Source organism: Alligator mississippiensis, chromosome 4 (assembly GCF_030867095.1).
Source record: "Alligator mississippiensis isolate rAllMis1 chromosome 4, rAllMis1, whole genome shotgun sequence".
In the NCBI taxonomy this organism is placed as follows: Eukaryota; Metazoa; Chordata; order Crocodylia; family Alligatoridae; genus Alligator; species Alligator mississippiensis.
In genome coordinates this window covers 149,323,987-149,351,516 of record NC_081827.1, presented here as the reverse complement: position 1 = coordinate 149,351,516, position 27,530 = coordinate 149,323,987, and the positions used below count along the sequence as shown (strand labels likewise).

The 27,530-nt window shown below is 45.3% G+C and overlaps 1 protein-coding gene across 2 annotated transcripts in view; it reads left to right on the top strand.

The window, feature by feature from the left end:
* The first annotated feature begins 375 nt into the window (after positions 1–375).
* Positions 376–27,530, top strand: part of LOC102570188 (transient receptor potential cation channel subfamily V member 6) — a 63,107-nt gene continuing 35,952 nt past the window's right edge. The window contains exon 1 of one of the 2 annotated variants that reach the window (XM_006271798.3): positions 376–757. In XM_006271798.3, the coding sequence (XP_006271860.2) occupies positions 630–757 (128 nt within the window). In that variant the 5' untranslated portion in view covers positions 376–629. Of the gene's footprint in view, positions 758–16,097; positions 16,407–27,530 lie in introns of those variants that run through there. The other variant, XM_019488527.2, reaches the window with a different exon arrangement.

The following is a 27,530-nucleotide window of genomic DNA, read 5'->3' as shown; positions in this document are numbered from 1 at the left end:
ATGGTTACCCACATCTCATCAAATGCACTTGCAGTGTGTCAGGAGATGAGCATCTGGGAGAAGATCTGCTTGAACCAGTTGCATTGTATGCATAAGCCAAACTTCCCATTTCCTCTCTCAACAATATTCTTTCCTCTTGAACAGGGGGAGAGAGAAAGAGAATGAGAAGGAGGGAAAATGCCAAGCAGCTACAAATAAGCGCTGACAACCTTTGCTCTTGGTCTTAAAACTTTTCTCCAGCTCTAAGATGCCCGCAACAAACTTTGTGCAGATTACAAGAGATTGCTCTGTGGACAATGTGAGTACCTGTGTGACTGCCAAACAAAGCCGTGTCTCTTTAAGTAAGAAGGTAACTTGGAAGAGAGGGGTGTGTTCTCTCTCTCAGCAACTCGCGGGCAGGTTGTATCTGTCTCTGGAGCACCGCCAAGGTGCCTGCCGTACAACCATCCAGCCCTCTCCCAAACTGACATTTCTGCAGGAGCATCTGTCTCCCACTCAGATCGTCTTGTCCTACTGGCAGAACCGGGCGGGGGGAAAAACCAACAAACATTTGCAAAGAAACAGCAAAGGGAGAAAGAGATGGAGCCACGGGTCTGAGTTTCGGCTGAAGAGGGCAAAGACGCAGGACGATGGGGATGTTCCTGCCTGGGAAACACGGGCTGCTTCTCAGGCTCTGGAGCTCTCTGTTGCGCAGCTTACAGGGCGAAAAATCCTGGGCCAGGCGCCTGGATGAAATCAACCTGCTGCAGCAGAAAAGGTATGTCTTGGCCTGGCCGTTCCTTCGCCCTACCTTTTTTTTACCCCACTCAATTTTATTGCATGTCAATCTCCCCCCCAGAGCTCTTCTTGCAACTTGCAAATGGAGAATGGGCTCTGAGCACTCACCTGAGTCCCCGTCTTTCTGAGAGGCAGCTGTGTCACTTCACATGTCCCCCCCGCTCCTACTCAGTGACGCTGCAAGGCATTCTGACTGGATCCCTGAGGGAAAAGCTGCTCTCAGTTTTCACCTGTTTTCTGCATTTGGCTTCCATGCAAAGAATAACCGCTGCCTCCAGCCAGCAGGGAAGCACTTCTGACTTGCCTGTGTTGCTGTCTCTAGGGCACTTTGTGCCTCCAGAGATAGCAGTGGCAAAAACCACCAGGTACTAAATAAATGTGCCCTCTTCCTTCAGGTGTCTGCATAACCAGGGCTCCTGCGACAGTCCTGTTTGGGTGGCAGAGCGGGGTAAAAAAATGATAGGGAGCTCTTGCTGCCTGTAAAGGTCTCTGTTCTCACATGAACATCACGCTGCTCCCCTTGTGACACAGCACAGCTGTGCCACGTGAGTGTCAGGTCAAGTCCACAACTGCTGCCCACCCTCTACCAACATGGCAGTGAGGGACACTCTCTGAGGGGCCAGCAAATATACTTCCCTTATGTCTGAATCTTTGGAAATGCTGCTCCCATCCCAGCAACCACCCAAACTGTGATCCCTCTGTGTAGCAGGGGAGCGTGGCTGCTATTCCACAGTGCTGGTTTGGCTGAAGGGCTTAGCAGTTGGCACCTGAAGTGTGGCTTGCAGCAAACTCACTCCATCAGGCCCAGTGGCAGGACCAAGTCTTGAGAAATCTGGCTTCCAGAGGAGGCCCTAGTCTCTCCATCCCTCCAGGAGGTTCTTGAATCAATCTAATTATCAGTCTTCAAAGACTGGTGGCACTAGCCTGTGGAAGTGGGGGTGTTCAAGGTGGGCTGGCAGCTTCATTGTCCACACACTGGAACGTGATAGTGCCTTAGGAGCGGAGACAACGCTCCTACAAGACTGAACACGGAGATGGGGATGCTTCGTACTCTGTAGTGCAGCAGCCATGGTGCACAGTCATCCTAATGCAATGTGAGTGGGGAGAGCTCTAGTCACCATGCTAGGTATTATGGGGCATTGTGTTAGCTTCCTAGGTTAGTCACTGCTGGGCACATATATAGCAGACTGGGCTTGACTGATCAGTGATCTACTGTGCCATAGTCAGTGTGACATGCACACTGTAATAACGTTTAGCACTTCTACAACAGCTTCCATTGGGGTGTACACGAGTATGTCACACTAATGAATTATGTCTTGGCTTGGTGTCAGTATCTGTTTTACAGATGAGCAAACCAAAGCACAAATGGGGCTAAATGACATGCCTGAGGTGACACAGGGACAGAGCCAGGATAGCAACCAGAAATTATGCTATTGAACCTCTCCCCTAACAACTAGATAGAGCTCTCTATTATGGCCCTAATATACTGTATAGTGAGAATCCCTTCTCAGTGTGTGTGTGTGGGGAAGAGGGGGGGTTCAAAAATGACAAAAGCCTGATGTTAGACTATGTAAGGGGAGAGCACACTAATGAAAATACTCTTACACCCTCTAATAAATCAATGGGGCACCATCTGCTGGAATACTTTATCCATTTACAGTCATCCTATTTCCAAAAGGGATGTAGCAGAAAATGTGTGGGTTCAGAGACAGGCAATGAGCTTGTTTTAAAGGGAAGCCAAAATGGAAGTATGATGTGAGACTTGGCAAGACTGAAAATGCAGAGTTTGGTGGGGAACTGAATCAGCAGGGAGGCAGGAAGTGTTTAGAGAATAATGAATTGGCTAGAGCAGGTAAATAAGATGCTCCTACCCAGCCCTTCTCTTTGTACAAGAACAAGAAGTTCCCCAATGAATTTGGAAAGCAGTACATTTAGAACTGACAAAAGGAAATGTTTCTTACATGATATATAATTATAAACAGGTGAAACTCATTGCCACAGGGGCTGGCAGAAATCAAGATTGTAGTGTGATTCAGAAAAAAAGATTAGAACATACCTAGTTATACTAGGTACAGCACTACAGTAGGTAGAGCAAAATGATGTGAGAGGTTTAAACCCTTGTGCCATGAAGCATGAGCCCACTGCAAAACTGGCCGAGTCTAAATTAGACCCCTCACTATGGACTCATTACATAAGGGGCTTCCAAAGCACCTAGTATCGGCCAAAGAATACAATACAGAGCTAGGGGCACTACCGGGTTGAAAATGTATGGGCATTCCTGTCCTCTCATAGCATCATCTGGCAAGAAGAATATAATAACGGTGTTCATTGCATTGTGGGAATGGAGGCATAAGACCAGCCTCACAGTCTTGTGAGCCTGAGTTCTAACCCTGTGGCCAGGCTCACTCCTTTCTGCATACCTGGAACAGCAATGCTTCCCTCCTTGGGATACTGAAAAATATTCATGGGTTAATATTGGTAAAAAGTTTTGAATAAATAAAAGGTGTTGAGTTTTGTTCAGATTGTAAATCTCAGGTGTATTTATGAATAGAATCATAGGAAAGTAGGACTGGAAAGGACCTCAGGAGGTCATCTAGTCCAACCCCCTGCTCACAGCAGGTTCATCCCCGTCTAAACCATCCGACGCAAGTAGTTCTTTGATGCCCTGCCCCCTCCCTTCCAGCTGTATTGTTTCCTCAGTTGCTATAGCTAAACATATTTTTGTTCTACATTTTTCACATAGTATACACACTCTCATCTTAGTACAGCCAGGTGCCATCAGTGAGGTGTATGCGGCTCATGTTGTGTCAACTCTGATTGGTGTTTTAAAAATCAGAAAGGTGCCTCAGTGCCTAGCTGAAATTGGAATTTCATGACGACCTGGCTGGCACATTCTTCTAGATGATAATATAGATTGCTAGCTGTGGAATGCTGTACAGTGCACTCTGGTTTCCAGTAACATCGATAGGGTATTAGTCCCGCAGTTATATGATTGCAAGTGTTATATTTTTAACAGAGGCTTTTTCTAACACCTTTATCAAAAGTTTTATTGTATAACACAAACAGCCCAGAGCCATTGCAGTTTTATGGCCTAAATTCCAACCTCAATGGTGCTGTTTAACCTCACTGACCTTACTGAAGTTGCCTGGATGGAAATCAAGGGCTTGGCTCACTGGTTCAGATTTACTCCTGGCATAACTCTATCAGACCTGTGCAAATAAACTGATTTATTTTTTTCCAATTTGGTAGCTGCAAAAAACCAAAACAAAACAAAACAAAAAACAAACAAAAAGTAAATAAATAAATAAATAAATAAAAGGAAAAAAGAAAAGAAAGACAAAAAGACTAAATTTGGAATTATTTTCCTGAAAAATGTTCAGTGAATTGAAATTAACTTTAAAAGCAGTTTTGTCTCAAGTCAAACAAAACATTTGTTCAACCCAAAAGGAATTGCTTAGATTGGGCACTTTTTTTAATTGAAGAAAGGGCTAGTTTCACAAGGCCAGGGAAGAAAAGCTCTTTCCCCCTTTCAGCTTGTATTCTAAAATGAGGATCCTTCCCTGGGATGTGGGAAAGCCAGATTCATGAAGCCCACTTTCTTCTGGATTCAGAGTAGGGACTAGAACTGCCTTCTTCTCCCATGCCGTGGAGTAACCAAGCCATCCAGCTATAAGTTATTCCAAAGTCAGGGCCTATCATTTGTTTCTGTTAAAGTGTTTTCAATCTATATACGTAATTACATGTTATTTAAGTAGAAAAACAAGAGAAAGTGTTAAAAAGAAAGGATATCTCTGTGGCCCAGCGGTTAACTACTTTCTCATGAGGTTGAAAGAGAGAGGTTCAAATCTCTCAGTGAAAGAAGGGGCGGACTGCGCCTACAACCAACATAACAGGTGTGGCTACTAGATACAAAAGTAGTAACTTCCCCTCCCTTCCAGGCTAGTAGAATGAATGGCACCTAATGCCTAATTTACTTGTGAACCTAGGCCAGAAAGCAAAACATTTTGCTTTATTATTTCCAAAGATTTTTTTCCCCATTTTCTTTGGCATAAATGGTGTGTTGAATTTGACCCAAATTCATGGAGTTTAAGGTCAACCAAAGCAACTATTGCAGAGACTAAGGTATTCAGCAAGTGAATTTGCACTGCCTCAAAAGTCACTGGGCTATCACCAGAGCTAAACTAGGCTCTCTGGGCATGATTTTCAGTTGTGTTGAACGCTTGTGGTTGCTAAAGATTTCCAGTAGATTTGAACCAGGGCTGCCAAGTCACCCTAAATTTACACTCCATAAAAAAAACAAAAACAGGCTGAAAGTGCCTGTCTGTAAAGTCCATAAGAAAACAGTTCCTTCCACAAATCATGAAATAAAAACAGCTCAGCAAAATCAGCTCCATAAAAGCACGGAGCTCATTGAAGCTCCATGGTTGGAAACCAAGCTGGACACACAGAGAACAGCAATGCCACCTGGTGTCTGAGCAGGAGTGCAGCACCCAGGAGGTAATTTCTCAGGGCTTTATGGCTCCTTCCCCAACCCCCAGCTATTGCTCATGCTGATGCTGCTCCTGGAGCTCCCTTCTGTCTGCCTGTAAAAATGCTGGGTGGCAGGTAGGAAAACGATAGTTGTTCTTTGGGGATTTGTGTTGGGACAGGGGAATGGGGCTGGCAGGGGTAAGGTGGAGGGTGGCACATTGCAGGGGTTTCATGGTGTGGGTTGCAGTACCAATGTGTGGGGGTGAGTATGGGACCCCTGAGGTGAGGACAGCAGGGGTCAAACCACTGCTGTAGTCAAGTAGGGTTATCAACCCAAGACCATTTTTTTTTACTGATAATCTCCAAACTTTTATTATGGTTTGAACCCAGCCTTTGTCCAGTATTTAGCAGAAGAATTATGTTTACATTATGTAAAACATGTGTCAGTAAAAAAGTTTGGTCAGCGGTAAAAACTTGGCAGCTTGTAAGAGAAAAAATGTCTTGGGTTGGCAACCCTGATTTGAAGGTACTGAGCCAAATTGCAACTCATCAGGCTCCAGGAGTTATTAGAACAATAATCGGATGGAATCACGTAGAGAAACTCATTTGCTGGGCCATTCCTAGTAAGAACCGGCTGCAACATCCCACTAGTATTGCCCTGGAAGAAACACCCTACTTTAAACTGAGGGCATGTTGAGATCCTTAAACCACATTGACCCCTCCTGTGTCCTTAATCAAACTGGCTTTTGTTTTCTTCTGATATTCAGTTACCATAAGCTATTTTGTTCTTTGAGTTGTGTTTTTATTAGAAAGGATAATCTGATCTGATTTGTCAGCTGGATCTCAAATACATTTGGTGGTGTTTATTTATTAGTATATCACTATGGATGTGTTTATAAAACCCTATCTGGCGGAGCAAAAATCTGACCCTAATACCGCATACAGTTCATTTTCCTGCAATGCAAGTTTTTCCTCTACAGCACATTTTCAAATTTTTCAATTCATGTAATGGTTAATAGTAAGATCTGCTAGGTTGTGGAAAGTGAATGGTGAAACAGTCTATCTCCTGAGTCCTTTTGAATCAGACCAGATAAAACACTAGAGAATATACTGCCAGTCCAGCAGTACTGTATTTTTAAGAAATAATCTCAAATGGGTTATGTTAGGAAAGAACAAGATGTGCCTTAATGGAACTTTCCATCTCTAATTTTTATGACCACAATAATACTAGTTTGTGCTTTTTTGGTAATATTCCTTTTAACGCTTTTTTCCCCTTAAAGTTTTTTTCAAGCATCAGAGTGGCATCAATAAACAAAGATTGCAGGGGGTTTAAGTCAGGTTTGTCATTGATTGCTAGTATCTCCCATTTAGGGGGGACTTCTGCTGGGGGACAGGCAAGCAGTTGTCAGGTTCTGCACATTTCAGAGAAGCACCCCAAAGTTCAAATTTTTGGCTTAGCTGTCTTGGGTCTGTATACCGGACTGGAAATTTCACAAGGGAACAAACTTTCCCTCAAGACAGCCAGTGATGTTTAGTGATCCCAGCATGGCACTGCAAGACAGGAGACCAGAATGGTACTTTCGCTGACACTGGCTGAGGGTAAACCCAGGCGTCAAGCTTCTCCACCGCTGTGAGAGCAATAATGATGGGAACTGCCTCTTTTAAACTGTTTTTGAAATCCTCTGGTGAAAAGAGCAATGTCAGCTTGAAATGTATCCCTGCCAGCTTTGAGTCAGGCTAGAAATACCAGGATGAGAGTTTACAGTGGGTTGGCACGTCAACATCTAGGCCTGGTCCATGAATAAACATTACACCAATTGAATTTAATTGTACCCTGCATTGGATTCTATTAAATGCGTGCAGTTGCTATGTGAAGAGAAATCTTTACTGTCTCAGCTGGGATGTGGAAGTCTGGATGCAGACAGGATGAAAATAAAGAAATAATGTGGGAATGGTAAAGACACTGACAGTGTCCTTGAAAATTAAATGGCACTGCAGTCTACCCTATGGAAACTTGAAAGAAAGGGAAGGTAGGTATTGTTTAATAATAAAAATGATCCAGCCTTCAAAATAAAGATTGACAGGGGTGCAGGGACACAGGAAAATGGAAACGATATTGGGTGCCAAGGAGAGGGCTCTAACTTGACATTAAATAATAATCCAGTAAGAGTGGAGTTTGTGTGGGCTAAGCCAGTGATTAGTAGTATCGACTTTTCAGAGACAGGTTTAGAGCAGCAGTCATACCGTTGTGATTCTTGGGGTCATTTTTCAGCTGTCATAGAGTGACTTCATTGGCTTGGGGATATCTCTCAGACCTAGACTCAGTTTCTGCACCTGTGAACTGGAGGCAGTGTGGTTTATCTACCTTATATGGGTATGAGGAAGTCTGCTAAGCCTTTAAGACTGCAGATGAAGGGTGCTGTATAAGGACAGACTATTTGTCTCTACGGGTTTTTGCTCCCAGTGCTGTATCCTGATTTAGGAATCACTGGGTGCATCTGCACAAGCACTTTAATATGCAGGAACCTATTTTACTGCGCATTAAAGCATTGCATAAAAAACTGTGCAAATATGCTAACCCGCAGTAAAATATGCCACTACACGTTAAGAGTCATGGAAAAAACATGTGCTTTCACTACTGCACATTAGGACAGCCTTACGCGCATTTATTTAGTACCTCACATTAGAGGTACTATATTTAATGCACATTACGAAAAGCACATTAATGCATGTGTAGATGTGCCCACTATAACCCCACGCTCAATTGTTTCACTGCTTCATACAGTGAAAGACTTCTCCCCTGTGTTACCTGGGGCAAGACCCTTAGCTTCTCTGTGTTATGGAGATAATGGCCCTTCCCTGTCTCTCAGGGATGCTGTAAGGATACCCAGGTAGTATGATACCCAGAGAAGCATCTGACATAATTTACTTTAGTTTGTCTTCCTTAGGGTCCTTCTTTATTTCCCTGTTTGGCTATTGAACAGTTGAATATAACCTGTTTTCAAATGCCTTTTCCTTTTATTCAGGACATTGAGCAAAGTTGTTTTTTCTATTTCACCCTATTTCTTTAATACATTCCCACCCCCCACCCCTTAGTTGACCCAAGCTTGTCCAGTCCATGAGGCTTCAATATTGTTTGGCACATCCTAGCCAGACAGGAAACACAGTACAATTGCACTCACACAAAACAGAAGCAAGCTTATTAGCCATATACATTCAGATCAGTGAACTCTTTAGTCCAGCATATTGTCTCCACCAGCAGCCTGTTATATAAGATCGAGAGACAAGGGCAAGAAATCTCAGCATAGATAGCTGTGAAATAACCTAGTCTCTGAGTCAGTATCTTCCTATCTGTGGTGGGGACACTGCCATGAGACAAAACTTACCCCTGGCTCTGGAGCAGGGGGAAAAGTGGCAGTCGCAGAACACTGCTGAAGATCAAAGGTGCTGCAGCGGGGATGCTGCCACAGGAAGAAAAGCATCTCTGGCACACGAGTGGCAGGAAAAACAGCAGTCGCAGAACGCCGCTGAGGACCAAAAGCGCACCCCCCTCCCAGCATGCTTTCTAGACACGTGCCAATGACGATTCACCAGCTGGCCTTCTGAGACAGGGATAAAATCCCTCACGAAGTGAGGCCTCGTGAGAGCCCAGAGCAGTGGGAAGTGAATGGATGCCCTGGCAGGGGTAAGTGGTGGCAACCCCAAGAATTGGGGTGCCCAGCTAAGGCTGGCTTGAAGGAGCCAGGATATGTACCTCTCATGAAGCCGTGAATCCCAGATGATGCCAATAGAGACTGGGACAGTGGTGAGCCTACGGAGAGAGAAAAAGCAGAAGAATATTAAAGTCAGGCTGACATGAGACCTTGACAAGGATGTTAAACCATTCAAATGGACTGAAATTAAACAGGTGCTAATGCCCAGCCATGGCTGATTCTACAAGCTAGCCTCAGCCGAGACCTAACATCATCTCTGGTTAGCATAAGGGGAGGTGTAGGAGAGGCAGAGCCCCAAGACAAAGACCTATGTGTGAGATCGAAGAGGGAACCAGGAGAGGCAGGCACTGGTTGGCTTATGTCCTTACACAGTGGGCACGTATACACGTGTCACTATGGTGCCATTGTTACTGCACCATCATTTAATATTTCCTTTTGGAAGTACTAAAAGACAGCGTAGTAACATCCCATACTGCACTATGTGCACCAGGCACAGTTATTTTTAGGCACTATGTCCCCGTAGTGCATTGCTACAGCAATATAGCACTATGTGTAGATGTGCCCAGTGAGGTGATATACCTGAAATGTAATTCTGTATATTCTCTTTCAAGTATAACAGAATCTTATTTTTTTTCTCATTCTAATTTAGTGTTTACCCTTACTGATATCTTGAATCCTGCTGAATCCAATGTCAGCAAAAATTCATATGCAGCTATAATTATAAGGGTACTTTGAGGACAGAGCTGGGAACCGTGACTAATCATTAAAAGACACTGTATAGCTAAGTTTTGTAAAGCAAGGTCCTATAGCCTTGTAATACCTTCCTGAAGGAAGAAGGTGAAGAAAATGTTGGCAAACTTACTCTTGTGCATCGGGATGATATCTTCAACATATCACAGCAAGGTGTTTGGGCCACACTGATATTACTGACTGCAGAAGACTGGGTCTCTGTAAATTTGTGCAGAGGTTTTAGGCCCAAAACTAAAACACCATAAATTGTTAGATACCTCTTTGTCAGAACTGAAAGTCTGTTTGCAGGAGAGAGGGAGTTTAGCTCTCTTGCTCCTCTTAATGCATATGTACTAATGCTGTTTGGAACGAGGATTTCAAACAGTTCTAGCTATTAATATGCTGTCGGTGTTGCTCAAGTACAATAGAGCTTTCCAGTGGATGAAAACCAATAGATGGTGTTTTGGACTGCTAGTAAAAAGAAAGGACATTTAAAGTATATGGCATAGTACCACACCATTACAAAGTTATATTACAAGGCTGGTGGAATGGCATGTGTACAAGGGCAGATCCAGGGGGGTGCAGTCACACCCCTTTTGATTCTTACTCCACCCAATGTTTAAAACAAGCTACCAGGGAGGGTCAGCACCATTTCTATTCAGACAGCATTGAGAGAGTCATTTGACGTCATGGCTCATCATTTCCCTGATTCCTTCTAACCTCTTCATTCCACATGTGTAAATGACCTTCTCTCCTTTTTATGGTCTTTGGTTCCATTTTAATGGTTGGAGATGTTTCCTTTGGCATCTCTAACCCAACAAATGGTGAGTGGTAGGGAGGGTATTGAACAGGGGATAGATCACCCTAGAGATATCCAGTTCAATGCTCTCCCTGTTTAGCATGCAGAGACAGGCTACTGCACTAGGTGGACCATTGGTCTGATGCAGTATGGCACTTCTTATGTTCCCTAATCAACCTATCCTTTCTCCTACAATTCTGCTGTCTGCTAGCTGTTCCTGGTAATGTAGCTTCTATTCTTAGGTGTGGAACAGTCTCAGGTGTGGAAATAACTTTTAGTGAAGGATTCAATGCACTGTCAAGATGCTCAAGAAGGCTAGATTCTGTTTTCTGAATCTGAAAAAGAGATTTAATTCTAATGACTACAGGACTAAAAAAAACACATCTTTTGATTATTTTTGCCTACATATACAAAATATATAATACATATATTATATATCATATATAATATATGAGATACATAATACATGATATAGTAAATTAATGCACATTCTAATATCATTTTCTCTTTTGTTTTGATTTTAAACTGAATAATATAGCTCTGGGCCCCTAGTATAATAGTAATACTTCTAGTCTATTTTTACCTGCAGAAAAATTGTAGTGTTACATATGGTGATGCGCCCCACTATCTGCACCCCACATTTCAAAATCCTAGATCTCCTCATGTATGTGTGGAATAATCTCTTTGCTTATGCAGCATGGTCAGCACTTTATTAAGTGTCTTGAGATTGCTCCCAATTTTTCTGTAAGTTACAGCTCCTAGTGCCATGTGAACGTGTTAAGAATCCCAGCTTTCATTTGGCAACAAAAGAAAAGCTTGAGAGCGTGATCCTAGTGTATCCTAAGGATTAAAAGCATAGAAGACAAAGAAAATAAGCTGTTACTTGTTATTTGTAAGTCAAGCTCATGATTTTTAGTGTTTTGTTCATGAGTTGTGAACACTTAAGGCTGGGAGCACTGTTTATAGTATTGTTCTGATAAAACAACTATGAGCCTTCTGAAATGGCAGTGCAAGGCCTTAGCAAGTCTGCCTGGCAAGCTTCTTTATTATAAAAAGGGTCAATAAGGTGAACTGAGAGCTCATCTACACTGGGAATTTGACTACAAGAGCAACTGCAGGATAAACTATTCTGCAATAGATATTCCAGACTAGCTCTTTGTATAGAAATTAAGTTCCAGAATAAAAGTCTCATTATTTTGGAATAACCAGTGCACATCCAAGAAAGAGCATTATTCTACAATTATATCACTTTTATTCTGGGAAAGAATGTCTACTTGGGTGATAGTGGAAAATATAGTACAGAATAGATTAATCTGCAATACCTGCTCCAGATAATCTCTCCCTTTTGTGGGGGGCACTGCACTCTGGTATGCTCACTGTTTTGCCAGCTGAATTAAAACAACTTGTCCAGAGAGAAGGGCAGAAATCCAGTTAGAAAGGCCTGGCACCGAAGGGAATTGTGCAAGATGGGCATTCACAGGTGCATTGAAATGAGCACAAGGGATTGGGAAAAGTGAGAATTTGGGCAAAATACACTAGCACTGAAACTTGTTCTGTGGTGAAATAGGTCCTGGCAAAGAATCCACAGGGACTTTGCAGGACCACTTCAAAGAGAGATGTTCTTTTGTTGTAACCAACATCCATGCTATACGGTGTCTTGTGGTCCCTTTTATGAAATTAGCTGGTGAGATTGCAGCTCTAAAAGCCTTAAGTGAGTACTTTCCCATCTCTCTAGACTGACAGAATGGCTATAGGTAGCACTCTGCTATTGAGTTGTTCTTACCTGGTATCAATGCTGCATCTCCTTATGGTGGCTCCCAAAGACCATGTGGTTTTCTAAAGTTCTACTTTCTGCAGAGGAAACTTAACAATAGGAATTGCAATCCAGATTTCTGCTTTCCTGGTTATTGTTTGTTTGCTGAAATCAAATAGGATGTCTCTATATAGTTTTGATCTCTTCCAGCCCTCCCCCATGATGGTGCCAGTGCAACCTGTTCTGCCACTATTGCTGAACTGCCAGCCAAAATGGTTGAGTACCACTAGTCTATATTGATCAAAGAGCTGTGTTCTTTCTCCAAACAGCAGTGAAGAGATGCCTGCTGTGCTCCAGCTTCAAGGCATGCTGCTATGTGAAGCAGCAGCTACTAAGCTGGCACCCACCAATCTTGGCAGAAGTACCGGAAGACAGAGGCCATATTTGTTTAACTTGATCCCCACAGCTCATCTGTCTGTGGTGGGGGAGTACATAAGAGGTAACAGCAGCGCTGAGTGAAATGAAGCACAGCAGCTGGGTTTCTTTTCACTTCCACAGCCAAACAAGAGGTGTTGGAGCAGAGATGTTACTAGTAAGGTCTGTGCCCTGGGCAGCAGGTAGGGGAACAGACCCTCTCTCATCCCCCTACCACAGCTTCCCACCTGCAGCTCACCCTTGCAACCAAGGTTGCAGCTGCAGTACAGGAGATACATTAACTCCCTGGCTGCCTGCCATGCTGACCCCTTCCCTTGCAGCAGTGGCATCTCCCATGTGTCATGAGGCTGACAAGGGGCTTGGAGCTGATGAAATTATTAGGGACATTAGCCACCAACTGCCCCACTGGCATAGTGGACCTCTGTCCCCAAGTGGTGCTGATTCCATTTGCTAGTGACAAGGGGCAACCCTGGATTCAATGGTACAGTGGGCAGCACCCCCTTTCCATCAGCATCCAGGGCTCGTGCTCAGGTCGCCCACCCTTAGCTACACTACTGTGCTAGAATACAGGCAGCTTGCCCTTCCATCCGTTGGAGCAGCTGGAGCATCAATAGGAGAGAGAGCTTGTTGCAAAGAGGCACACTATAGAGTTTACATGGTGCTTTTCATCTGAGCTCTCAAAGTGTTGCAATGAAGGTTGAGCATCATTATCCCTACAGAGGAAAATGAGACACAAAGCCAGCTTAAAGCTATGCAGTGCTACAGTTGGTTCAGGTATCCTAACTGCAAATTGAGTACACTGTGGTAAGTGTCAAAACACTTTTTTCATTCCATCCAGGAAGAGCACACACCAACTGCTGAAACTTCCTTAGCCTGACGAAGGGTTTTTGAACCCGAAACCTTGCTTAATAAATATTCTCCAACTATTTGGGTTGGTCTAATAAAAGATATCAAATTCACCCAAGGAACCTTGTCTGCCTATGTCCTTAGACCAACACGGCTACAACCGACACCCTAAAACACTGTTTGGGCACTTACTGAGCGCAGCGCAGGGAGGCTAATGGAGATATGTAATTCAGTGTGGCCCATCGTGGCCTGTTCCATGCTCCTTGGTTATCTGCAAACCGCGCTGACCCAGAGGAGGGATTCCTCCACTGAGGAGACATAATGGCACTGATCAGAGGAAGAAATGTAGAGCAACAAGATCAGTAAAAATAGGGTGGCCTCTGTGTGGACATGTTGGAGATAAAGCAGATTCTGGATGATCCTTGTTGTTCACAACAGCTGGTTTGAACCATGCCTACAACTTCATGCCATCCCAAGTAAGGTCACAAAATGTTTTTGGGCAGGATCCAGGTGTCTCTAGTATATTTGCTACGCACCTCCTTAGCCCAGTGCAGGTATAAAACATGTCAGTCGTGAACCCACTGCCCTGCATGGAGTGCTATATTGCAGAAGGTGGTGCCAGAGACAAAGAACAAATCAACATACACCCACCAATCTGCTGTTTTATTATGCTGGGATCAGTTTGTTCTGACTCAAAGTCACAGATATAAAAATGCAAGGTGGAAACTGTTCCAGAGGAAATTTTAAACTGCATTCTCTTTTGCCCACAGTTTTTCTAACAGATGATGACCTGAACATGCATATGAACCAGTTGTAAAGAAAACATCCACAAACCTGTTCTGAACTGATCAGGAGAGTAGTGGCACACATTTTCTGCTGCATCCACTAGTCCTGAATGTAGGAGTCAGGCACGCTCACCAGAGCAAAGTGCAGCAACATTGTTTTCTAGGAGGTACAGTTTAGCACAGGATGGAGAACGAGGAGTTCCTGGATTTTGACTCCACCTATTCCCCTATTCTGTATATTACTCTGTGGCATATTGCTCCATCTCTTCCTCCCTTGGTTACCCTCTCTTGTGATGTTAGCTTTTTCAGGATTGATTAATGTCTGTTCAGATCTTTGAATCTGCAAAGTTCTGTAGAAGAGGGTCATATCATTGGTCAGTATTATAGTTATTATACTATAATATTAGTATATACAGTATTATATTATAATACTGACCAATAATATGACCCTCTGAGTTTCTTCTTACAATCTTGCACCTGATCTTGTGAGACCTCAAAAGCTCAGCAGCCTGGGTCTGGGCTAGCATTTGGCTTGAATAGCCACTGGGAATTCCAGATGCCCCTGCCACAAGCCAAAGAGCTGTGATCCAACATTTTGCAAATATCAGACCATAGGAAACTAAACAAGAGGGGAGACTTCATCTGCCTCCAAAAGGATGACAGGTAGGAATCAAAACCAAATGAAAACAAAGTAAGATAATTCAAGAAAACCCAAGTGAACATGCATGAATCTTTGTGAATCTGAAATCTGTTTATATGCATGTAGTGAAATCCAGGCTTAAGAAAAGCAGTTTCTCTTGGACCTTCAGGCTAACTACAGGCAATCAAAAAGCCCAAGGCTAAATTAACTCAGTTTGTGCAGGTTAGTCTAAGATGCACAGATTAAACTGAGAAACAACTGTATAGACATTCACTTTTGATTCAGGAAATGCAGCCACATGCCTGCAGTGGCTCAGGCCAGAATCTAGGTAGTGATAGAGCATGGCATGTAGCCGACATGGGTTGTGCGTTTGCTTCCTCTTCCTGCTGCCCCATAGTTCTCTGGGATTTGCAGTCCAGAATTACAGCAACAGGACTCTGCAGAATTGTTCATCACTTCCTCTTCCTGCTTCCAGGTGCCTCGGGGGGGGGGGGGGACGGGGGGCAGGGGGATTTGGAGTCCACAGTCACAACCAGCAGTAAGTTTTTAGCAGGACAGGGCAGGGCAGCTCTGTACTTGGGGGAAGGGAAGTTTAACCCTCCTCCCTGGCCCCAGATCCCAGTCAGGGTTTGCCGGGGGGAGGGAGCAGTCCCTGCCTCCCCCCCAACCCTTCTGTGCTGGAGCAGACAGAACAGCCCAGCCCAGGGCTGTAAAGCATGTTGGGAAGCTGGGGGACTGTGATTTAACTTGAAACAGGAAGGGGTCTTTTGCAGAAGCTTCATAAATTGGTTTGACCCAAATCAGTTAAGTCTGATATTCAAACAGGTTTATCTTAAACCAGTTACAGTCATTTTGAAACTATTTTATGTGCAATGAACTTCTGCTCTATTATAGGTTTATACCAGTTTCTGATTACTTAATCTGGTTTATGTGTAACTTCTGTCCCTAGCTTCAGAAGCTGGGACTGGTTTGATAAAAATCCTTTAAGCCCAGTGGAAGTGGAATGTGACAGGGTTCATATGGCCAACAGTGGCATTCCTTGAGCATGAATAATTTGAGAGATCTGTGAATACTGCACGTGAACTAGATTATATGTAAGGTAAACTGAGCAGTCAGTGGAACAGATTGGTCGGGAGTTCTGGAGGTTGATGTCACATTTGTTCTGCCAGTGGAAGGAGACATAAGTGCCTGTGGCAAAACTTCTGAAGAAAAGAAGACAAAGGCTCATAACCTGATTGTTACAGTAGATGCTATGCTGTTGGTGCATACAGCAAGGTTCCCTCCAAGCTGTGCATGTGCGTGGCTGCGCATGCTTTAAAATAATGCCGCGCACAAACTTATTAATGCCGCGCATCTGCCCAGAGAGGCACAGCATAAAAGTGAATCTCACAGCATAAAAGTAACACTAGAAGAGACCAATGGCGGAAGCACTGGGGCCAGCATGGGGCACTTACTGGAGGTAAGCTCAGGCAGTGGCTTCTCCCCAAAGCCATGCATCTCCTTCCCAGCCCCAATGCCATGTGTCTCCTCACTCCCAGAGGCATGTTGAGGTGGGGCTGGGGGCTGGCACAGGCTCTGCTGGTGCTGGGAAACTGCTCCACTCCCCAGCCTTGATGCCACATGCCTCCTCGCTCCCGGAGGCAAGGCAGGGGCTGGGGCTGAGGCCAGGAAACTGCTCTACTCCTGGAAGCAATGCAGGAGCAGGGGCTGGGGCTGGGGGCTGACGCAGGCTCTGCTGGTGCTGGTAAACTGCTCCGCTTCCCAGCCCCAACTCCATGTGCCTCCTTGCTCCCGGAGGCAAGGCAGGGGCTGGGGCCAGGAAACTCTTCTGCTCTGGGAGGTGATGCAGGGGCTGGGGCTAGGGGCTGGCATGGGCTCTGCCGGCACTGGGAAACTGCTCCGCTCCCAAGCCCTGATGCCATGTGCCTCCTTGCTCCCAGAGGTGGGGGCTGGGGGTGGCGCCAGTTTTTTAGCCATTTAGTGGTTTGTCTTTATTGTCACTAGTTTATGCATTTGAATTTAAAAGTATTAAACAGAAAAAGAAGTTGCAAATGGTGTTGTTTTTATTAGAAGAATCCTAAACTGTGTAATCTTGACTTTGGGGGTGCTAGTTACAGTTGTGTCTAAGGGCATAGGCAGAAACAGTGCTGTGGGGCAGACCAAAGTGGCGAGTGCCGAAAGGGGGAGGCGGGACCAAAGCAGCGTGCTCACAAACCACTACATCTTAGAGGGAACACTGGTATACAGGAACACTACTGGTTACAGCTTTTCCTGAGGAAGGGAAGGATCCATGTCTCGGTGACACAGGCATGCAGCTCTTCCCTTGGGTTAGAGCAAGAGTCAACAGCTGTGTGTGAGAACAGCCTGAGCTGTCAGGAGGGGCAGGTGATGGGATACAGAGCCATCTTATAGAAAGCACCAACCTCAGTCTGTCTCCAAGCAGAAGGTACTCAAGACCAGCTGGCTCTGAGCAACAGCATTTTCTAAGACAATATATCCAGTAAGGTTGGAGGATGAGGCAAAGAGGAAGTGGATGGCTTAGGGAGGTTGGAAACAGAACCTTTCATCTGTATGGAACTGATTCCATTATGGCCTGGTCTTGGGGGTTGGTGAGTCAGGTCTCCAGTGATGATGCTGCATATTGGGACCACTGACATGACTTCAGGCAGAACTGCACAAGTAAGAGAAGGTTTGAGGAATGTCCTGCACAGAGAACAGCAGCCCTGTGAGAGAAGGGAGAAATGACTTCAGGTGATTCATCTAATAAAAACAACACCATTTGCAACTTCTTTTTCTGTTTAATACTTTTAAATTCAAATGCATAAACTAGTGACAATAAAGACAAACCACTAAATGGCTAAAAAACTGGTTTGTAACCATGCAGACATTCCCTCTGGACTGAAGAAATGCCAGCACATGTGTGCAGTCGCTCAGGCTAGAAGCCAGCCCTCCCTTTCCTTTCATAGTGCTGAGCTGATGGGTGGCGTGGCCAGGCAGCAGCCCAGAAAGAAGTTGATAATATAGTGTTTACCACTCCTAACTCAGAGTTTATCAGCTCATTAAGAAAACAACAGCCTCTCTCCATTAGTTCAAGGTCTTCTTAAACAGCTTTTCCAAGGAAGGAATGGAGGGACATTACCAGCTACCTGTTGATTAGCTCCAAAGAGCCCTAAGCCAACACAGTCCTGTCTGCCTTTTTCCTGTCTCCCATAGCATGGACAGTAGCCAGTATGTGGTAGGCTAGATAATACTGAGAGGTGTCTGTGTAAGGCAGAGGGGCGAGAGTAATCCCTGCTTGAGCAGGGAGTGGCAAGGGGGAGGGGGGGAGCAGGAGGAAGCTAGGCAGACCCTGCTCTACCTGCAGTCTCTGCCGGAGCTGCAGTCAGGGAGCAGAGGGGAGGGGCCAACCCAGCTCTTTGGAGCAGACAACCCCGTCCAGCCCAGAGAGCATGCTGAGATGCTGGGGGTTCTGATTTAACGTAAACCAGGAAGGGGCCTGGGACAGTCATTACATAAACCAGTTTGACCCAAATCAGTTAAGTCTGATACTACATTCAACCAGGTTTATCTCAAACCTGTTTCAGCCATTTTCAAACTGGTTTATGTACACTGAACTTCTGTTCTGTTACAGGTTTACTCCAGTTTCTGAACATTTAAACTGGTGTATGTGTAATGTCTGTCCCTAGCCATTGAGCAGCCTGAAACTCATAGGCAGGGAGCAAATAACCTTCATTAGACACTAGCTGGAGCATCCAGGAGGACATTTCACAAACAACACAAGGTACAAGTGCCAAGGCCCAATAGAAGCAGTACAAACATAACCTCATCTTGTTGCAAACAAAATTGAACCAATGAACCAGTGAAGAATGTGGAGGGAAGAACACTTTTGATTGCTTGCATATCAGTGCTAGAAGAGTAAGAAATGGGAAGAAGTGAAAATTCCCATAGATAAAAGAAATGTCTTGTAACTGGCATTATTGAGCAGTCACAAGACTAGGTAAATGCCATTTGGCCATGTAAATTTAATAGCATCTAGCCCTTAGAGTGCCATTTCTTCAGCTTATTGAAAAGAAGAGTGAGAGGTGACCTGTTTGCAGTGTATAAGTAAATACTAAGTAGCAAAGGTCTATCTAATTTAACAAAGAAAGTCTTAACACCAGCGAATGGCTGGAAGCTGAAATCAGGACAATTTGAATTGGAATGGAAGCAGAACTTTTTAACAATGATAGCAATAAACTGTGGAAGCAAATTACCATGGGAAGCAGTGATGACGTGAAGGAGGTGCACGGGGGTGCATGTGCACCCCCTGAGAGTGCCGGTGCATCCCCTAACCAGCCATGCTCGCCGCTTAGGCGACGGGCAGGGGGTGCAGGTGGGAGCTCTGGTGTCCCCCCTGCGAGCGCTGGCTGGGGAGTGGGAGTGCCACAGCCGCTTTGCAATCAGTCGGTGAGATTGGTCATGGGGGGATCCCCCCGCCTCTGGTCGTGTGCCTCCCCTGATTAAGGTGGTACCAGACGCCCATGATGGGAAATTTGTTTTCAAATCAAGGCTTTCTGGAAGACAAGATTTAGCTAGGCACAATTTGTTGGATTGAGCATGCAGGAAACTAGATTAAACTGGCAATACACAGACCCTTACATCGTGATTTGATGGTGTCTTTTGTCTTTAAACTCCAGTTTTGGAAACCTTTTCCTTAACTCCTTAGCCTAGGCCAGGACTGAAGGAGATCCTGATAACTATAGGCAGCACTGGGCATGTTAGTGAACCTGAGAGAGGAACATGGCCTGTATCTAGCAGCCTCAATAAATACATTCTAGTATAGACTGCCCCCTTCCCATACTGTTGTTGTGGTGTGCTCTTCCCTGCCACTCTGCCCCTGTCCTAACTGCATTCCTTTGACTATTAGTTTCCTATCCAGTGGGCTGTTTGTGGGTGTGGCGATGTTGGCTTATTAATTATAGGCTTTGAGTTGTTTTGCTTACACTCTTGCTCTAGTAATTATTTTTCTGGATTTCCTGGGTGGAAGGTCACATACTCTGGTATGCATGCATATGCATCCCCTCTGACTGTTGCTAACCCCAAGCATTCAGAAATTATGGATTGATTTGCTAGAATTGTAATACTTTTTTTCCATTGGTAAGACTTTCTTTGTCAAAAATCTTAAACTTTCCACAGAAGTGTTTGAATTTTAACAAAGTTTCTGAAATTAATTCTTTTTGAAATTTGTGTTTTATGGGACATTTAAAAATCAGTGTTTTGCTCTGATTCCAAACAAACCCAATTTATGAAATTGCAAAATTACCCACAAAGTTGAAATTCCAGTTTATGCAGCAATCTCATCATGAAATAAGTCCAAAAATAACCACAAGACTTTTAAAGATAACATGGCTGAGATTCTCTTTTTGTTTGTTTAGGGATTATGTTTCACATTGTCAGGCTTTCCACAGAAACTTGCTTTCTTAAAATATGACACATGAAATTCTTCCCTAACTGAGTGGGTCCCAGAGTTGGAGCTTTAAGATAGAAGCACCAAATACCGTGAGACTCACAGTTAAATTGCAGGAGCTGGCAGCCCTGCTCAGTTTGTCCTCTGGAGACCTTCTCCCTGCCTGATTTTTCATAGATAGAGATTCTTATATTCCTGTCCAGTGGGAAGCATTTTTATTTTCAAATTGACCCACAAATAGGAAGCACCCAGGTCTTCAGGGATGAAAGGCTTGGCCCCAGTGAGGGCTGGTCTTTCTCTATATATGTCAGCCCGACTGCTGAGTTGTTTCCTTGTTTTGGGGTAGTTAGTCATTTGTTTTCCCATACACAGAGAGCAAAACATCCACTTTAGCCTTAGATTTAGATGAGATGGAGATTAACACAGAACATAACAAAAAACAAAAACAGAGTCCCCATGGGACAGCATTCTTGGTGTGTAGATGTGTTTATGCTGTATTCTCTTTACTGCAGCTCATGTTGAAGTATCTCAACTAGCTTTAAACTACAGTAAGCTAGAGGATTGATAGCAGCTTAGCTCTGGCACTACAGAGCTCATTGTAAGCTGCATGCCCAAGTAATTTATTTGGCTTCTCGAGGCAGAGGGAGTTGCAGCCCATGATGAGCTACACATTGCTGCACCTACACTGGTAGCAGTCTCTGAGCTGACTGGTTTACAGCTGGCTCGGGTATGTCTACACAAGCTGCAGTCACAGCAGTGGCTGCATGCAGACATAGCCCGTGCTTAACACACAATTGCTCAAAGAGCAAAATAGCTGTATCTGCAGTCAGGCAGAGTTCTTAGGTTAAAGATACAGCACACAGAAAACAAAGGCAGCATAGTTTCATGGTTCATGCAGGCTATACAGCTGGGCTGTGTTTCATTTTGTTTCCCAGACAAGTTGAGGACGGCAGATTTTGCATGCTTCATTGAGCACGGGCAAAGGGAGACTGTAGGCTTGTGTGGTCAGGTTATCCCAGTCTCCCTATCACATCACCTAAGAGAGGATTCAAAGCAGAGCTGTGGGATACGGGGACATGAAGACAGGAAGGAAAACAAATTCCTGGCTGGAGGCAATGGAGGGATGCCGAGGGTCAGGAAGTTCTGCTCAGGGAAGGAGGTGCTGCTCAGGATCCAATGCAGCAGGAAAAAGCAGAGGGAAAGCACCAGCTTGTACAGAACTGCAGTTGCACTCAAACCACTTTAACCCTGCACTGCGGAAGTGCCTTGAGAAAATCAGAAATTCATACCACCTTAGTCATCCATAGCAAGGAACTTAGTCAGTCACCCCTGAAATGAGGGCCTCACTGTTAGTCATGTACAGTGGATCAACTTTGGGGCCTTGTTAATAACCTACATGGTACGAAGAAAAGACCATGTAACATTTCTGATGAGATAAACAGCACATGGAAAGCAATTGTTTCCTGCTCTTTAAGAAGGCACAGTACTGCACAGTACTGACAGCACTTTGCACCTGACAAAATGGAGTCCAGAACCCAATTCTCTGTGTGTCACTGGACATGCCTCCCACCACGTCTCAGTAGGAAAATGTCATCTGCCCTGAGCATGAAAGCAGAACCCTTACCCAGAAAGAGAAAAGGCTAACGCTTAGTAGTAGAGACACGTGATATCCAGTATCAAACAAATGATCAAAGTCATGTTCCACTGTGCACATATTTCATTCTATATATGCCCCAGATGGAAAGATGGTACAGGCTGCCATTACCACTGGGTGCAGGGTAAGATAGCTTGGATATCGAGTTTGAACAGAGTACGATTTCAATCCAGCTTTCCCTGGCTTTCTAACGTTTGCTTGATTTGGAACTGTAGTGTTTGGGAAAGGCAAAATGTATTCAGACTGCCAGCAAGTGGCTCTTTTGCCTTGAGTATCACCTTGATGGAGGGGTTTTTTTTTGTTTTTTGGGGGGGAGAGGGGAGTGGTATTCATATATTTGAGAGTGAAGAAGAATTCAGGAATAAAATGAACATCAGCCACATTGGGGTTGGAACATGGCCTCTGCTTAGAGGCGTACTGCAGTCAAGTCGTTTCAGAGTGTAAACAAGGCTACCCAATACAGCAGGGGTGTCAAAAATAGTTTGGGCAGCTGTCATCTGAGCTGTGGGGCATCAAGAGAGGCCAGGGATTTTGGGGTGGGCCCACTGCTGAAATCTAGGCTATGTGTCCCCTACTGGGGACATCAGGGTGCTAGCGACAGTTGCATTAACTGCTGTGCTCATCCTGCCATGTCTGGATCCACCCCACCAAGAGCTCTGTGGACCAGAAATGTCTCAGTGGACCAGGTGACGTTGATACCCCTGCAATACAGAAATGGAATCACAATGGGCTTTGTTTTGTATGGCACTTCTTTCTGTGGTGAAAAATTTAGATTCCCAGCAGCAAAGAAAAAGGCAATCGTTTCCTTAGAAAGTTTGGTGCATGGTGTAACAGCTAAGCATGCATCACCTCAAACTAAAATCCACCCCTGGTGAAACCAGTGTAAAGGTACTACTGCATGGCATTGGGGGATTCCTGCACATCAGGTGGGTTTGTTCATTTAATCAGGATTTCCCAACCACAATATCCTCTTTTATTAAAAATAAATACATTAAAAATAATCTTGGCTTAGTTCCTGCAGGATACAGTAATGTTTATATTAGCAGTCTCTGAGAACTATAATTAACTGGCCAACATGCGTCATCATTTCTTAGACTGAATCCAGGTTGCTCAGCTGTATGTCATAGGCCCTATACTACTACAGCTAAAGGTGATTCTCCTTCAAGAGGTTGGGCCAGCAGGTTTTTTGTGCAGGAGACTCTGAACTCTAGCTCCCCTTTTAGCACAGTGATTATATGGTTAAGGAATTGCCCAAGGAGTAGAAGATGCAGGGTTAGCACCTGTTATCCAGAAAGGGTTTCAGTCCATATCTGCTTCCCAACCAAATGCTCCAAGCATCAAGCTTGTTGAGCATTACCTGAATATTTCTAGCGTTTTTTTTTAAGCTGATCTGGTGGGACAAGAGACATGGGAAAAGGAGAACAATGAGGCAAAAGGATCATGGCTCTTTGAGATAGGTTTGACCTTGGAAAAGGAGAGATCCTCAGTCCCTGGACTCCAGAGAACTCTAAATGTTCTAGTCATGTTATGGTTTTTTGGGTTTTTTTCCCTTTTGCCCACTATTCTGGGGAGTATCAGGTACAACCAGGATATAAGCAGTCAGGGCTTGATCCTAAAAGGTCACAACCCAGGGAATCAGGAACAGGCAAGATCAGATAAACAAGGATCCCCACTAGAGTCAGGGTACCAAGAGCAGACAAGTCAAGAAGTCAAGGTCTGTAAGGGAGCAAGACAAAGGTGGTCACCCTCTGTAGAACCAGAGGGAGGGGAGGGGCCATGTCAGAAAAGGGAAGCATACCGGGATCACTAACCAGGGGCCCAGAGCAGGAGGCTATATCCATACAAGACTGGAACATGGACAATTACCAAGCTAAGCCTTAAGTCAGGAGCTGGCTGGCTGTCAAGAGAGTGGGGGTCTAGACTGGAGTCTAGAGCACAAGAAGTCAAGAAGCCAGCAAAGCAGTTTGGAGCACAGCAGGTCTAGGCATCAGCGGTGGGAACGGCTCTGTCATGGGGGGCACGTTGAGCAGCTACAGACGCCGCCAGCAGCATTGGTGGCAGGGATGGCTCTGTCAGGGATGGTTGAATTTCAGAGATGGTTGAAGAATCCCTATGTAAGTGGCCTTTTAAAGGGATCTGGGTCCTTGAATGTGAAAGGCATTATATAAAAGAGTCATTTTCTTCCACGGAGATTACTGAGTTCCTGTGCTACTTGGGCTACACTTGCTTTTTAGCTCTTTGCTTCCTGTTCATGTAATCAGCTTAGCTCTGAGTGGTTAGAACTTCTTCCATGTGAGCTGTGTAAATAAACCACAGATCAGATTTAAGGAGCAGGTATGTGTTACCACATCTATAGCCAACTGCCTGGGGAAAATGACCTGCCCCCTTCAAAATACTCTCTCTCTGCCTGGCACCCATCACTCCAAGGAGGAAGATGAAGGCTTTTGTTGTTTTTTCTTGTTAAAGGGAAGATGACAAATCACAGAAATATTTGAGAAGGGCAATAAAAATGACTAATAGGCTGCGGGGACTGAACTGTGAGGAGAGGTGAAGCAACATGTCTGTGTCTTAGGTGGCTAAGCATTTACTCTGTAGCATGATAAGCATCTTCAGGAAAAGAGGGGAATAGTTTAGGGAGTTCAGAAGGTGGAAGAAGTAGGGAAAACAGAGTAAAATGGAGCACCAGGTAGGCCAGACTGCCTTAGAGGGAATTACTCCTATTAAGCGAGATTTAATTGCCTGGCAAATGATCTCTCTAGGAGAGTGGGAGACTTGTTTATTGAGCTGCGTTAAAGACAACACAGGGACCAGTTTGTGGATGGGGAGTGGGAGCTGCAAAGTTGTAGGCATAGGTAGTCTCTCTGTTTAAACCTAGCTAAGTTTAAACCAATAGAAGTGTCCACACACAATCCTTGTGTAAACATAAAGTTGTACTGATATACCCAGAGGTGTGATTTTTATACTAATTCTACTAAGCCACTCTATTGTTAAAGTCAAGCTAAACCAATAGAATCAAGGGCAATATTAAAATGCATATATAAAATTTTACTGGTTTCACTAAATTCCATTTAAGGTAAGCTGATGAAGTTTCTCTGTGTAGACAAGCTGACTAGCCACTTTTAACCATAAAAATTCACATAATTTTGAATGATATGTGTGGTGTGGCAAATAACAGTGATTATCCTAATTATATTTTTATTATCGTCACTATTATCATTATTATTTTATCATTATAATTATTGTTATTATATTCCTGTGAACCAGTGCCCATGTCCTATGGAAGCTTCTTTCTCAAGCTAAAATTGATGTGATGCAAAAGCCTATGCTTTCATAACTGCTTTTTCAAACAAAATGCCTTTTCCACATAAAATTCCAATGTAAAAGATAATTATTAAGCTCAGTTCTGCTTTCAGCTGCACCAGGATAAGGTTGAAGTAATTGCACTTGGCTAAGTACAGACGTTCAAAAAGCTTGAGCCCGAATTGATTTAATCTTTGCAGGTTAGTTTAACCTGCATAGATTGAACTGAAAAGCAATTGGATAGACATTCACTTTTGAGTCTGAAAATGCAGCCACATGCCTGCAGTGGCTCAGGCTAGAAGCTGGGGGGCACTAGAGCAAGTCCTCCCTTCTCTTTGGCAGTGGCCAGAAGGCTGGAGGAAAGCTGGGGGGGCAGAGGGGGGAGGGGAAGAGGGAAATGTGGTCAGGTCCTGGCAGGCTGCTGAGTATGATTGAGAAGGGGTTTAAACTACCACCCTGGCCTGCACGGACCCCAGCCAGGGTCCGCCTGGAGGAGGAAGGAGGAAGAAGCCCTTACCAGGCTTTTCCAGTGGTTGCAGGGGCTGGGGGGTAGAGCATGGCCAGACCCCAGCCCCTGGCTGAGAACACAGGGTCAAACAGTGAGAGTGGGGGCATGGCCAGACCTTGGCCCCAGACCTGAGGCAAAGCGGGGGAGGAAGGAGGAACCACAGAGAAGCAGGGCTGGCAGGGACCTACAGAGGTCTTCTTGTGTCTAGTCCAGCCCTTGCCTGAGCCCTGGCAGACCCTCCCCTACAAGGTTTCCTTGCAGTGCCCACAACTAAGAACACCTGCCGGGGGCGCTCTGTACTGCTGGGGAGGAGGAGGAGGGGGAGAGCCTTGCTTGCTGCAGTGACTCCCTGACAGCCTGACCCGGCTTGGGCATTGTCACAACCCAAAGTTGTGGTTTTTGTTTGTGTGTGCTTCAGCACCGCTAAATTATTGTTCCTGCCTAAATTGTAGCTTTCTTTGCATGATAGAGTTCTCTGCTGTGAGAGAGAACTCTGGTGCAACGGGGGATTTCCCGCCAAATTACAGCTTCTTTGCAGGGTGCATTTCTTTGCATACTAGTGATGCACATTGCAAGGGAGTTCCCACCATTTGTATTGGGATTCGCGTCACATTATTGGCCAGTTCCAAATGTAGGCACACGTGGCGGCTAGCTATTGGCTTGCTAGCCGTACAAAAGGCTTGGGTAGCTTCCGCCCAAGTCGAAGCGAGAGGAAAACTGGAGGACTTTACGAACCCCAGGAGGAGGAGACTTCGCGCTGTGTGAAGATCTCTAAGCGCTGCGGACCCTTGCGGACCCAACGCGCCTCTCTTAAGCAGGCAATACAGGCTTAATGACCGAACCCACGGAACTCTTGCTTCTAGCCTCTCCCCGTTGCCGATCGCAATCCAAGACGTATCCCTTTCCTGTAAACCCAATTTTCGAACCCACGGAGTCTAAACAACTCCGGGGGACCAGGGAACCGAAACGAACCCGCGGAGCTTAAACAACTCCGTGGGAGCAACCGAATTAGTCGTAGTCCTCTAGCGAGGATTTAAGCGGAGCTGCGCCTGGAAACCTGTCCAGCCTACACCACTACCATCTTTGGGTGCAAGTAAACAATCTTTTCAATCAACCACTACGCGTTTGTGACTAATTCTAGCTCGCCACCGGTTTTCTCCGACCCCGCGTGCCCGGGCTGCTGGCCACAGCCTGCGTGCGCAAAGGCAGGCCGCGGATTGCCCCTCCCAACTCGCACTTGGCGGTGGGATCGGGGCCTGGCTCGCACAGGCATGTGGGAGCAATCCAGGTGCACAGCTCCCATGGCCACAGCCTGAGCCACAGCCACCTGGGAAGGGCCCTGCCCCCATGGCCTGGCTCTGCCATCCAACCACCTTGCTTGGGGCTAGGCTTGGGCTGTGGGGCTGAGCTGGACCGACCTGCAGGTGCTGATGAGTGTGGGTGTGGAGGGGCCAGGCCGGGCTAGACCACGGGGACAGGGCCCTTTCCGGTCAGCTGCAGCTTGGGCTGGGGCCATGGGAGACCTGCACCCAGATTACTCCTGGCTCCCTGCACTCAGGCTGGGCCTGGCTGTTACAGAGCTGCTGCAGTGGGCAGTCTCTCCCCGTCATTCTCTTCCCCTGCCATGGGGTGGGAGGCAGGGGTGGGGCTGTGTGTGGCACAGCTTCGGGTCTTA